Source organism: Myripristis murdjan, chromosome 9, assembly GCF_902150065.1.
Source record: "Myripristis murdjan chromosome 9, fMyrMur1.1, whole genome shotgun sequence".
In the NCBI taxonomy this organism is placed as follows: Eukaryota; Metazoa; Chordata; class Actinopteri; order Holocentriformes; family Holocentridae; genus Myripristis; species Myripristis murdjan.
The window spans coordinates 2,504,861-2,519,422 of NC_043988.1; the positions used below are offsets into that span (position 1 = coordinate 2,504,861).

General features: G+C 40.2%; 2 protein-coding genes across 3 annotated transcripts in view; one reads left to right on the forward strand and one right to left on the reverse strand.

The window, feature by feature from the left end:
- The window catches only part of apba1a (amyloid beta (A4) precursor protein-binding, family A, member 1a), an 86,716-nt gene extending 83,602 nt beyond the window's left edge, over positions 1-3,114 (forward strand). Inside the window, exons 13-15 of the mRNA XM_030059177.1 lie at positions 297-416; positions 706-846; positions 2,606-3,114. Of these exons, the coding sequence (XP_029915037.1) occupies positions 297-416; positions 706-846; positions 2,606-2,677 (333 nt within the window). The 3' untranslated portion in view covers positions 2,678-3,114. The remainder of the gene's footprint in view (positions 1-296; positions 417-705; positions 847-2,605) is intronic.
- Positions 3,115-12,826: 9,712 nt separating this feature from the next.
- fam189a2 (family with sequence similarity 189 member A2) overlaps positions 12,827-14,562 on the reverse strand; it is a 36,425-nt gene continuing 34,689 nt past the window's right edge. For both annotated transcript variants that reach the window (XM_030061181.1, XM_030061182.1), the window contains one exon: positions 12,827-13,654. In XM_030061181.1, coding sequence (XP_029917041.1) covers positions 13,328-13,654 — 327 coding nt within the window. In that variant the 3' untranslated portion in view covers positions 12,827-13,327. The remainder of the gene's footprint in view (positions 13,655-14,562) is intronic.

A 14,562-nucleotide genomic window follows, 5' to 3' on the forward strand; every position in this document is an offset into this window, starting at 1 on the left:
ATTCCTGATGTTTAGAAGTTGATAACACAAAGATTGTATTTTATTATATATTCTTGGTGTGATTATTGTTGGGGTTGCATTTTTGATTTCCTTGCTTTTCATTGATTTCTACAAATTGTCTCTGTCTCCATCTGTCTCTCTCTGAGTTGTGGGGATATGCTTGCACAAATATGTGGTCTCATTTTATCATGTGGCTCCACTGGAATTTCTGTAACAGAATTCTTATGCCAACTATTACGACCGTGTACAAAGAATTTTTCACATTTCACTGATGTTACATTGTTTCCTCTGTGCAGGGTCTGAAGAACCAGTCCCGCATTAAGCTGAACATTGTCAGATGTCCTCCAGTGACCACTGTGCTCATCAGACGGCCCGACCTCCGCTACCAACTGGGCTTCAGTGTACAGAACGGCATTGTGGGTAGCACTTTAATTCTGCTGTGTTTTGTGTCAGAAATTTAGTTGCATGTATTTTATATCAAGCAATGCATTCAGTTCCATTGCTTAATATCAATTTGCTGTTTTATGTATATGAAGAGTTGATGACAAAGCTATTATTTACAGTAAATCACCTTTTGTGCAGATAATTGTCATTTGATATACACTGCAATTTGTCAAAATCTGCATATTTCAGCAAAGAGAAGCTGGTAAAAGATTAGGGTTCATACTTTTGAGTCAGGTTTTACTTTCTCTCCCCCTTTCCCAGATCTGCAGCCTTATGCGTGGGGGCATAGCTGAACGGGGTGGGGTCAGGGTGGGTCACCGCATCATCGAGATCAACAGCCAGAGTGTGGTGGCTACTCCCCACGAAAAAATTGTCCACATCCTGTCAAGTGCTGTGGGAGAGGTGAGAAATGGCAGGGTCAAAATCTCAAATGCGTCATCATGATCAAATCTTACACCAGAGACGTACTAACAATTTACAGGACAACAGCAACCAGTTCAAAGAAACCCTCCAAGGCATGCAGTGACGAAATTTGCTTAGCTTGGTCCAGTATTGCAATCAGCACACTAGAGTCTGCATGTAAAAGCTGACTTGAACATGACTGCACAGGTCTGAACAAGGCTACAAATCAACAAACAGGATCTTTGTGCTGCAGCCTGGTATGTCCAAGTGGTCCATGTGGTAGAAGATGCACCAGCTGCTTGTAGATCATATTACCTTATAGTAGTGGCTGATCATTAGGTTCTGCAGCTTTAAATTCATATTCAGTGGAAAAGCCTTTTCCTTTCCACTGGTGCACAAGGGCAGGTGATAGCTGGTGAGGTTAGGATGGGAGATCATTTTATTATGCCTCCGCGCTGGCGACTGCCACGGCCGGACGCATTGTAGTAGGTTGTCTGTCTGTCCGTATATACGTACATCCCATTCTTGTGAACGCGATATCTCAGGAAAGCTGTGTAGGAATTTCTTTAAATTTGGCACAAACGTCCACTTGGATTCAAGGATGAAATGATTAGAATTTGGTGGTCAAAAGTCAAGGTCTCCGTGACCTCACTAAACACATTTTTGGCCATAACTCAACAATTCATATGCTAATTATGACAAAGTTTAACACAAATGTCAAATAGGATAAAATGATGAAGCCATGACATTTTATTTCAAAAGGCCAAAGGTCTGCAGAACTCTTTTCTGGCCATTATTCAGTGCTGTAACTCAGCATTTTCACTTGACTTCCTGTCCCTGGCCTCCTGTTCCTCTGATAGCCCACCAGACCTCAACCTAATTGAGCATGCCTTGCACTTGCTGAGGACCAAACTGACCCACAAACAAGCAGCAACTGAAGGCAGCTACAGTAAAGGCTTGGCAGAGCATCTCAAGGGAGGAAACTCAGAATTTGGCGATGTTGTCCATGGGCTCCAGACTTCAGGTCATAGACTAGGTCTAGGATGTAAACTGCAACTTGACTGGTTTGCAGGGGCAAACAACTTTGTGGTGGTAATTAAAACTGAAAGTATTAAGGCATGGTAGAATGTATTCTCCTAGAATCAGAGTTTTTTGTTCATGGCAAATTGTCGCTCGGGTCTTGTGTTCAGAATTAGAAACCCTGAATTTCTTGAAGGTCTTGTTGAGTGGTTTTTGGCCAGTTAATCAGCTCGTCTTTGTTTCCTCTTCCTTGCTGTCCTAATGTGTCTTAAGCTTCATCACAAAACCATTACACTCGTGCTTCACTCACATCTGAAGACTGTGACGCAAATTTTACTGTTATTATTGTTGGTATGTTAGAACCATCTGGACTGTTATATTATAGAACAACAACATGAACAATGTAATTTATAATGCTTTTGTAATCCAAAACGTTGGACCAAGAATGGCTTTCTTTGCCAAAGCAAGATGACAAGGAGATGAATAATTAGAATTAGGCTGTTACTACTACAACAACAAATTTGGCAAATATTAATGTCCAGTGGGAGAGATTAGATGTTTTTATTGGCAACTGTGAATGCACACTCTGGACACTGGATCTAAATAAAAGGATCCTCCAAAGACATATGTTATGGCAGAAAAAAAATCCCTGCATGTGTAATTATTAAAGTAACTATTAATCCTATCAGTATTTCTTTCTTCATATCTTTTTATCACTCTGTTTGTCTCTCTCTCTCAGATCCACATGAAGACAATGCCTGCAGCAATGTACCGCCTGCTGACTGCCCAAGAGCAACCTGTTTACATTTAAAAAGAACCCCTGACCTCACACACCCTTTAAACTTTTAACATTCAACTTTTACCCTTGACCCTGAGCCTCTCTCCCAACCCACATTGTGCATCAACTACCCTATCCATACTTGATGTTATACAGATTGTCCCGCTGGTCATTTCAGACCATTATGAGGCTAGAACATAGACACCAGAATCATCCATGGGTTCCTGAAGGTCACCGACTTCAGCGCTCCATGCTAACTCTTTAGCATACACTATGTTGAGTGATGGTGGGCTCCGCTAACACTTTAGCCATAGTAAGGCCACTAGCATTATCTTGAGACTCAGAACATGAGAATATATAGCAGCTCTTAAGTTATATGGTAATTCATTTTAAATGACAGATTGGTTAAATCAGGCTCTTTTGTGTAGGAGATGGTAAAATTGACATGATTAAGTGTGATAGAAAGTCACGCTGCAAAAACTCAAAATCTTACCAAGATTATTTGTCTTATTTCAAGTCAAAAATGTCTTATTACTAGTCATAATATCTCATTAAAATAAGACATGATCACCTCAGAAGTAAATTGTTTTTAGACAATTTTCACTTGTTTCAAGTGAAAATTTGCTTGTTTCATTGGCAAAATTTGTTTCTTGTTTTTCAAGTTTTCAAGTGAATTTTCACTTTTTCCACTGGCAAATTTTGCCAATGAAAGAAGCAAAATTGTCTAAAAACAATTTACTTCTGAGGTGATCATGTCTTATTTTAAGTGTAATGAGATATTTTGACTAGAAATAAGACATTTTTGACTTGAAATAAGACAAATAATCTTGGTAAGATTTTGAGTTTTTGCAGTGCATGTTTTTCAAAATCACAACCACTTCTCTGTGCTAAAATGTCTTTTGATAATGCTACTGGCTTACTGTCACTCAACATAGTGCATGATACAAATTTAGCATGGAGCCTACAGTCTGTCAGTGTAATGTATGCTTAAGTGTTGGCATGCAGTTAACGTATTGTCACTCTACCTACTTTATGCTTAAGTGTTAGCATGTAGCCTATTATCACTCCCATAGTGTATGCTAAAGTGTTAGCATGGAGCTTTCTGTCACTTCACATTGTGTTAGCATGGAGCTGCCTGTCACTCCACATCGTGTATGCTAAAGTGTTCGCATGGAGCACCAGAGCCAACAGTCTACCGGGACACTTGCAGGATTCTGGTGTCTGTTTCCATCACTTAATGAAGAAGCTGACCAACAGGACACTGTCCATCTCAGTTCATCACAATATGGCACAGCCTGCAAACTGAAGACTCTGGTCTTTCAAGTAGAAAAACCATGTTGAGTCACCCAGCCTGACTAACTGCGGCATCCTGTTTCTCTCACATCCATACAGTGTCTGTGTGTTGTTTTCCGGTTGAATCTTGGTGTCTTTCTTCAACACAGGAACAAAATTTTGTGAAATGAGCACCTGTTTTGAAATGCAGATAACGTGTTGACTGGATTTGACTTATGTGCAGATCACAGTCCTTCCCCACAAATCAGATCAGGGGACAACAGGGGATCCTTGTTACACCATTGTCACCTGTTCATCACATGAATTCATTTTAGGATAGGAAAACAATTTCAGTCAAGGTTATGGTTAAAGTGAGACAAATGAATCTTGGGTTAAGCTTATTTTGGTCATGTTTAAATAAGAAAAACTTCACAAGGTATTCACCCCCCACCTCCACATTCTTCTTTTCCATATTTGTAGTCAAAGTGCTGCCTCCTCCAAGTCACGTCTCCTTTATGTTTCATGGTGCGGAAACTAACTTCTGTCACTTTTCATGCACAACGCACATAATTTACATTTTCAGACAGTGTGCCCATTTTGCACAATTTCACAGGCCTTCTTTCCCGATCAGCTCTCCCTCTCCCGTTTTCCTCCTACTCCTGTGGCCCCGTCACGATAATACCTCTGTGTTCTTTTCACAACACAAACTCCAGTACAGAGGGAGTGTGTGAGTCCTGCTGACCAGCCAGTGTGCTGCCATTCACTCCCCGCCCAGTAACATTCCACACATTTACTGCATTGGTGAAGAGTCAGCGCGGGAGAAATGCTACATTTTTCTCCTCAGGAATGCATCTTCCATCTTTTCAGTTCTTGTTTTGTTCCAGTTGTTTAATTTTTTTAAAACTCCTTGGACATAAGTTCAAAATTAAGCTGGGAAAAGTAGCTCCGTGAATGAAACGACCTGGGCTTTGAAAACTCCACCTCTTAACCCCAAACTGCTGTTGCAGCACAGCACTGTTGGACGTTGAAGTCACAGAATGTCATATTTAATGCATGTGTTGACTTAGACACTACAGCTAGAAAATTCCTGAACTACTTCCAGGTGTGTTTATTCAGCGCACCAGCCTGCAGTTGGTTGATGCTTATTTGACTTCCAGCCTACTGCCTGGTGACCTTGTGCTCACATTGTATTTCCCTTCTGCAGGGATGTGCACCAATATATAGGACATACCAGAGTTCCCCAAAATGCCCCAAGGCACTGTGCATGGCAGAAAACCTTACAAATGAACAAATAAGAATCAGAAACAGCTCCTCTAGAGCAGTGATGGAAAAGACATTCAGCTAATGGTTTAATAATTGTGTTCATGGAATATATTTCAGGTTAATGTAGTAAATGTTACAACAATCACCAAAGACCTCCTCCATACATCTTCATCCCCTTCTTAGATGTAGCATCATAGCTCATAACCAAATTTGTGAAGGTGTCGTGTGTAAAATTTTGCCTATTTTATCATTATTTCAGAATCACGTTTTTGAAAACTGATGTTTTTTTTTTTTGTTTGTTTTTTTAATTATTACACTATTAGCTTCAACATGTCATGGCCTTAACAGTTCTGTTCTTTTCATAGGAAGTTATTTCGGGTTACAGTTGTAACACGGCAGATGGTGTGTATGCATTTTGACATGGCTGGATTTTGTCTGTTTCTGCTGAAGTCAAAGCGAACACAGGCCAAGAAAGCAGCCGTCATTAAGAATTAGCGTCCTTTTTGGCCTCAGGACTCGCAGTAAAGTCAGGCGTTAAACACAGAGAAGGAAGCATGCAGGCGGCTCTGTAAATGTTCAGGAGAACAAAACTTGATGTCCACCAAAACTGTAGGTTCACTTTGGTTTTCCATGATGAGAGAGGCAGCTACAGTTCACACACACAAGTACAACACTGCAGTCAGCGCTCAGTTCTTGCAGTGGGGAAATTGTTTGTAGTAAACAGTTGTGCAGAGGTCCAGCTGTTCACTTAAAAGTGCAATGGTCTTCTTTTACATTTTGTTTTCAAAGTTTGAACAGGCTACACCTCAGTCAGATTTTTGTATTTTAATGTTTTGGGGCAATTTGACAATATTCAATATTTATGGCCTATAACACTGTAACAACATTAGTGGAGCTCTTTTTTCTTTTTTTCTTAATTTCTTTTCTTTTTTTCTTTTTTTTTGACTTTGAAGGGTGCTTATTTTAAGACTGGGTATAAAATGACTACATGGCTGTACCCAAAAAAATAAATTCTGTTTATTTTCTTTCTTTTCAAATCCTCATGACTTTAAAGGTACGTTGAATAGACATATCAAGTCTTGAGACTTCATATATGGTACGTTAACTGTAGGACGTGTTGTGAACACAGTACTGAAACTAACATGGACTCTGAAAACAAAATATGGTCTTATCTGTTACAGCTTTTTCTGATGCCTGCCTTTTTGTGGGGAAGAAAGTGCAGAAAAAAAAACTGAGCTCACTAAAGTGATTGTCGGTTTACTGTGCGACACAAAGGTCTGTTATTGCAGATGTAACAAATAACCACCTGAGTGCTATTTGAACTGGATTCCTTTTACTGGGGAAGGTCCTGTAATGTAATATGTATGTGCAATGGAGATTATTTATAAATCTTATGAATAAATCTAAATCAGTAGGACAACTGGCTCTAGAATAGGAGCCCTGCTGGGCAAGATACTACATGCACAGGGTCACCAAAAAGAGATTAAAAAAAGACTTTAATAGCTAGCATAGCAGTTGATTCAACAATGTTCAAATTGCAAAGCTGCAGATTTTGTACATTGCATTGCTGGCTGTTGCTCATTGTGTTTTGTCAACATGGCTGTGTGTGAAGTGCATGTGATTTCCCTCAAATCACCAGATTTACTATTTGAGCTAATAACCTGCATGTGTTATGACAACCTCTCATCCGCCGATGAATATAATGTATTAGTACATTACCAAGATGTCAGTTTGAGCTGGATTGCTTGTAGCAGGTGACCTCTGGGCTTGTAGAAAAACAGTACTGTGCAGTCCTGGACTTTCAAAGGCTATGCACATGATAAATTAACCCTGGATTACCACTAAGATTTACAATTTCAGGTCCTCCCCGGTAAAACTAATCCAGTTAAAGCAAAACTGAACTTTGGGAAAGTGTTGGGTTGTATTGTTACCTGAGTGTTCAAAGAGTCCACGTGGTGGTAAAATATCACTGTTAGCTGCTCGGTGCTCCCTCGGCCTGCTGATACACAATACTGGATCTCTATCTCTCTATTTACTTCTATAGCAAAACAGCTCCCAAAGCAACTCTTTTAGCACATAAACCAATGCCAATATAAAGAACAAAAAGTCCTGGTACCCATTTTTTGAGTACATTGGCTCTTATCTTGTTATTTCCCTATTTGCACTGGAAAGTAGATCAGGCAGGTACATCTTCAGGACATTTATGCGTAGTATCCTTGCGCCAGGAAGAGATAACTTGATAGTATTTTCATACATAATTGTAATTACACAAAAAATGGGTACTGGGACTTGTTGTTTTATATATTTGCATATTCCATTTTGTTTGCATTTGTATACGTGCTGAAAGTGTTATTTTGGGACTGGTTTTGCTGTGCTATGGAAGTGAATGAAGAACCAGAAATACAGTATTGTTGGGGAACACGGAGCAACAAATGAGGATATTTCACCACCCTGTGGACTTAAATAATGCTGAGGTAGCTCTACAGCCCAACACTAATTTTGCTTTAAGGCTTTACTGTACACATGACTAATACTGTGTTGATCTGTGACCCCTGCTGTTTTTCTCTCAATGCAACAAGGACTGTGTCCTTTGCTGAAATTATTAATGGCAGTGAAAAAGATGCTTAAACTGAAACTGCTGATTGGAAGGAAATTGTCAGAGGCCCATAAATCTAGACTTTTGCTCCTCAGCTGTTGATCTACCTGATCTGGGCCCTTTTGCGAATCTTTGGCACCTGATTCCAGGAAGCCTCCACTTTAGAGTGACTTTCCACCCCCAGACCAGCTCCTGCACCCCCTCCTGTTTCATGGGGCGTTTCACTGCCTGCATTCTGTAAACCAGGGGTGTCCTACTGGTGCCATGGAGGGCCAAGAGGCTGCAGGTTTTCATTCCAACCAAAAACTCCACCAGGTGATTTCACTCAAAGTAGAGAGGAGGAACTAATGAGTGAAATCACCTGGTGGAGTTTTTGGTTGGAATGAAAACCTGCAGCATCTCGGCCCTCCATGGCACCAGTTTGAGACCCCCCCCTGCTGTAAACCTTTTGATGATTGTCTCCATGGACATTTCTTTATCCTCCCACTTCACAGCTGCTTAGGAAGGAGACTCACATTCTCTCTCTACACCCTCTGTAAGTAAGGCTTGACTGCAAAGTGTTACCTCCTTTCCCCAAGTCACTGATCCAGATACAATCATTTGCCCCCGATGTCTGTCCTCATCAACAAAACTCATTTTGGCCTTACTATTACTGTATGTTTTATGATGTGTAAATGAAGATGACGAGATGCGATGGCAGCCACTTTTGGACTTTCAACCTGGGCTTCTCCGGAGCCATGTGATTATGCTGTACCATTCTTGCTTCTAGTGTGTGTGGTGTGATTACAACCAATGTACTCCACGTTCAAACAAAAACCAGCTGGATACATAAAATATACATATAGATGAAATATATAGAAAAAACGTGTAAAGGTATATACTTCTAATGGTTCTTTTGTGTGTTCGGACTGACCATATAGGCAAGCTTCAGTGAATAGAAAGGAGTGTGAAAGGTCTGTGAGTGAAATATAGGAAACTTTGATTGTGTAAAATGGCATTAATGTATATATATTAAGCTAGAGCACAAGATATTGATTTAAGGTGTGTGCGACACATTGCCTTCCCTAACGCATCAGGGATCATAGGCTAGGGTGACACAACAAAGCTGACCTTTGTCAAGAAATCAAGGGACACTTGAAAACGGTGGCTGTGAGGTTGGCTAACAAAGTATTTATAAGTGCACTCATTTTGAATGTAATTAAAACAAACTCAATGTGTCTAAAGATGAAAAAGCATACAAGAAAAATACAATTTCTGTAAAGCGGCAGCAATGTTTATTTATTTGCTAGCTTTTTCTGTGACGTTCCAGCTATTGAAGCTACATTCCTGTACCAGAGCCAGAATGTTTGTAACAGTATTTACAACAATAAATGACTTGCAGAAGGACTGAACCCTCCTTGTGATTTCTGATGCATGAACTTATATGCTAATTTTGTTAAGAGGGTGAAAATCTTTCAAAAAAGCTCCTGGGTTCAAAGGGTTTACACACAGCAAAACACACACAATAAAACTGACACTAAGCTGTTGGTTTATTTTTATGTTACAAGAAGTCCTTCTCCTGGGCATTCCGTCTCCCTCACTTTTGAAATGATGGCTGTGCCCCTGTGAACATATGAATGAACAAGATACTACAACTATAACTCAAAGAGTAATATAACTCAAAGAGTATCATATAAGCACATAAGTATCACATTTTCCAAATGTACCTGTAACTGAATGAGAAAGTAGATCTGGTTCACTCAGTCTACTTTCTAGTTCTCACAGATCACTGGATCTACTTTTTTATTCAGACATTACATTATGACAATTCAGCAAACAGTGTTAAAAAAAAAAACAAAAAAAACCCCAATAACAATAATAATAATAAACATAGACCACTGTCTTATGTGAAATTTGTTCATATATAGGCCAGTGTTTTACTAAACCTCCATATCACTATAAAATTATAACAGGGTCAGCCAAAATCATGTAATCAAATGAATACATGAATAAAGACTTAAATAAATAAGAAAATAGCAGAGGCAAGTTACATTGAAGAATACAAGTATATATTAACTAATGCTAGAAACTGGGGAACACCAAGGGGCACTCCAGGCACAGGCATGATGAAGGGCTTAAATACACTAGAGACTAACAAGGAAACAAGACACTTGGGGGACGGGCTGGAACACAAGACTGGAGAAAACAGGAGGGATCAGAACAATCAGGGCTCATGAGTCTGACTCAGGGCAGATGTGAGAAGTTGTGATGGATTCTGTAGATTTTTCTTGAATATCTGCACTATAGATGCATCATGGTTCCTTGTCCTGTCTTGACCCTTATGGCTCTGACTGCCATGAGGGTTGATGGTTAGGTTTATTGTTAAGCCCAATTCCTTGTCCAGAATTTTTCCCTATACAAAAACACAGTGCCAAGTTTTTTTTTTTTTTTTTTTTTTCTGGTTGTTCTCACAGGAATTGCAAGACACAAGTGAGATTCCTAAAGTAAAAATCCAAAATCCAGCAGGGATCTGAAAGAGCTGCCACAGTGGCCTTTTCACTCAAGTTGCTGTTACTGCTCGTCTGCAATGTCAGCGCTCAGGAGAGGGCAATACAGAAGAAAAGCATGTGAGGGTATGCAGTGTCAAACCTTAGAAGTGGCATCTGAGATGACGGAAAGTCAGTTCATGCAATGTCAAACCAGCAAAGAGAGTATTTGATCTCTCAACTCTCCACTTTGTAATAGCAAAAGAAAGAGAGTGTGAGGACAGTATAAGACAAGAATCCAGAGGTGTCCCTGCAGCAACATTGATATAGATGCTTAAACCTTACAGGTTTTGTACTTTGAATTCCTTTGCCTGACCTTTGCTATTGTAGAATCTCTGGCAGATGGTCTGGACTTCTAGACGCTTTGAAGTGGCCAGTCTTCTCCACAAAGTCTACCTGCAGGTCAGTTCACTATCTCCTGCGGGGATCAGCAGCTCTTTTGCGCAGCTCTTGTGCAGAGAGGGCAGGGATATTGTTTGGAGGGTATAAAAGGTCATTACATGAATGATACCTCCAATCGATCAACTTCTGTAAGCAGTCTATCCATCAGGGCCAAAAATACACCAGTCAAAGACTTTTCTCGGCCTGAATAAGTGACTCTCAGGTGTTGTGGCCTCATCCAGATGAGTCTCTATGTCTGTGTGTGTCTTCTTTGTAAACCTGTGATACACCACATTGATCTCACAAGCCTGAAACTTGTTCCCACAATGGTCTCATCAAATCCACATTGCACTGGTCCAGCTCTACAACCTGCAATGCTCTTCTAGGATTCTTTAATGCTGGCATATTTTCTGCACAAAGCCAGTGAGGCTTATGTATGTGCAGCCCTTGTGGAATCAGCGAAAGATCAGAGTTTCAGTGTGCTGTTGTCATTTAGCTGCAGGCACCACCTTCCCTCCAACTGCTGACATGAGGTAGATGCTGAACAAAGTTTGTGCAAAGATGAAAAATTAATCTGTTTTGATGTAATATTTGAAGGTCATTGTGATTGAGATTATGGGTTTCATTAGATTCATTTTAGCTTTAAGGCAGAATTTTCTTGTCACAGAGGTGACTTACTGTTCCATCTTACAGCTTCAAATATCAAAGCACCGCCCTTTGATCAATACACTCCTATGGAAAATGTTGTCTTCGTTTCTTCTTCTTCTGATTCTTCTGAATTGGTGTGCGTCCGTTTGTCTCAGGGGTATAACTTCCAAATGGATGCTGGGATTCCCACCAAATTTGGTGGAAAGATTGGAAATGGGCCAAGGAAGAAGTGCTTCTTTTTGCACCCCTTGACCAAAGGGGGGCATATCACAAAAAGGCTCATTGCTTCTGAAGTGATTTACTTGTCATTACAAAATTTTGAGCAGGTCTTTTGTGTCATGGGACATGGAAGACCTGAGTACTTCTTCAAGAAAAAGGGAGGCAGTGGGCGTGGCATACCACAAAGTCACCAAACTTCCCAACACCATCAAATTTTGACAAAAGTTTTGGCCTGGGCTAAGGAGCAAAATATTAACATCAGACACTGATTGGGCAAAATCCATTTCTTTCTTTCTTTCTTTCTTTCTTTCTTTCTTTCTTTCTTTTTTTGTTGTTTGTCCAAAGGGGGCCTTGTGGGGTGTCTTCTGACCCGGCATGGTGGACACATGGCCACGCCCACTCCTGGTTGTGCTCTTTATAACAGATTCTGGACCAGAGGTAGTTTCATTCATTCGTTTAGCTGTTCATTTCATACCATGTTAACTGACTGAAAAACTCTTGTCAACAAGTAGTGTTTTTTTTTTTTTTTTTTTTTTATCCAGCTGGGGTGGGGTGTAACAATCTTACAAGACTATAACAGTTATTTTGCATGTTTAGTATAATATCTACAAAATGTATATACTTCATTTCTGCTAAACCTTTCCCAAGGCAAGCAGTGGTATTTTAGAATTCTGATATAATTTTTCCTCCCTTTCATCCAGCTATTGGTTTCCATTGATTTAACCACGATCTCAAAACTAACTTTCAGACTTCACACCAGTATGCCGTCACCATTATAAAGTCCTCCACATTAGATTTCCTAAAAGCAGAATCACTCTTGTGTTTTGATGACTTGAGTTGCTTGAAACTGGGAGTGTGAAGTGAAATGCTCCCTGGAAAAAAAAAGTGCTTTACACAACCAATCATGAATTCTGTGCTTTATGAATGGTCACCATTCATAAGTTGTCACTACTTAGTCAGTCGCAGTCGGTGTTTCAACCAAAGATTCAAATTTTAAAATAAGGCATTTTGATTATATAGTGTAGAGATTTTGTAAATCTTTATGATTTGTAAAATGGTTTGTTGCAATGCAAAATGTGGAGCATGGACAACAGCTTGGTCATGCTTTGTGTTCACAGTTAAGAATACAGTTATGGGTAATGTAACAGATGACAGTAATGAAAGCAGGCACTTCTATTGTTGTTATGTAACTGTGGGAAAAACTGTATAACTTGCATTTTCAGTGTATAATTAATGAGGACCATTCATTACCATTAAGACCCATAAGTTTAGACGCGCTTTATAAAGGAAGAGCTTTAATAAAGAAAATAACACAAGGTTTACCTGTGACCTGAATATGGTTAAGCCAATACCTCTGAACTTTTAAAATCAACATACATTGTTGCTATTGTACCATTCAGCAGTGGGAGTTGACTGAAGCAAATAGAGCATCTACTACAAGAGTAAAATTACAATGAACTTTCAGGAACCATATAAAACCTTTGGATGTTGGGTACTATGTTTGAATACAAGGTGCCCATATGTTCTGTTTCAAAAAGGTAACAGCTGCAAAAACAATATTTGCATGGCACAAATTTTAAAACTTGCACCCTTACACACACACACACACACACAACAAACCTCCCCAGGTTTGCAGTCCATGGGTTGCTGAATGTCTTTTTAGTAGCTTTCTCTAACTGTTTGGCAACAGTCCCAATTTCTACCAACTGTTTCTACCACCCGACATATTTCTGTTACTATTATATGGCTGGGGAGTTAGATACTGATAGAGGAATTCCCTTAGAGCACTGTCTCTCTGAAGACTCCTATTAGACTGTGAGGACGCTCGTGATGGTCTAGACGTGACCCTGCCCTGGAGACCGCCCTCGACCCTGTCCTTGACCCCAGCTTTGTGCTAATTCCTCTGTGCTCCAAAGGCTCCAGAGCGGCCCAGGTGAAAGAGCTGAGGTCGCCACAGCTCCGCAGGTGGAGCAGAGCAGGCCTCCTCTTGGGGGGCAGGGGAAGAGTCTGAGAGCATCCGCCTGCCTGCTGCTGGCGAGGTCGATGGTGGGAGACAGGAGGCTGACGGGCCGGTAAACCCTGACCTGCCTCCGATTCAGTAAACACCTGAAAGTAAACAGCAAACAAATGTCAAGGCCTGGATGGGCTGTTGGAACCCATTTACTCTGAATGATGAATCATGTGTTCATTTGTAAACATTGTTATGTTACCCGGATATTATTTTAATACCAAAACAAACAACTCCAAACCAACCAAGAGTACGTGTTACAACCAGTCTAGAGTTACACACACACACACACACACACACACACACACACACACATATACAGGGTGACCCAAAAAAACGGGAACTTTTTAACAATCCAATAAAACCAAGAGTGATGGAAGAAAAATATTTTATTCATAGTAATTGAAACCTTAAAACATGCCATTTAAGAAACAATGATGGAATTTTCATTTTTAAAAATTGTGCTGCCACTTGCTCATGTCTGCCAATACGCACTTCAAAGATTCCCGTTTTTTGGGGTCACCCTATATATACATACGTATATATATATATACACACACACACACACACACACACACACACACATACACACACATCATCATCATCATCATGAGGGTGGGAGTAACATAGATGACTAGGGATGGGCGATATGTTATTGTTTGCGATATATCGTCAAAAAAATTCCCCAAGGTAAGAATATGTCATCTCGCGATAATAACGATAAACTCCTGTTGATGACGTAATTACGTGCGCAACGCACTCGCCGCTGGCAGCCGGCAGCTCACACGTGTAGCACAATAACAAGCATGGAGGAAGGCGGGGCTGATAGTGAAGAGCTCGTTGCTAAACGAGGCTCCAGCTCGATTATCTGGAACTGGTTTGGCTACAGTAAGTCTGACGTGGAGCAAACATCTGTCATATGCAAAGTTTGCAAAAAAGCGGTGATTACAAAGGATGCAGTACAGGTGTACTACTTAAACTTAATTGGTATAGTTTAGTAGCGTAT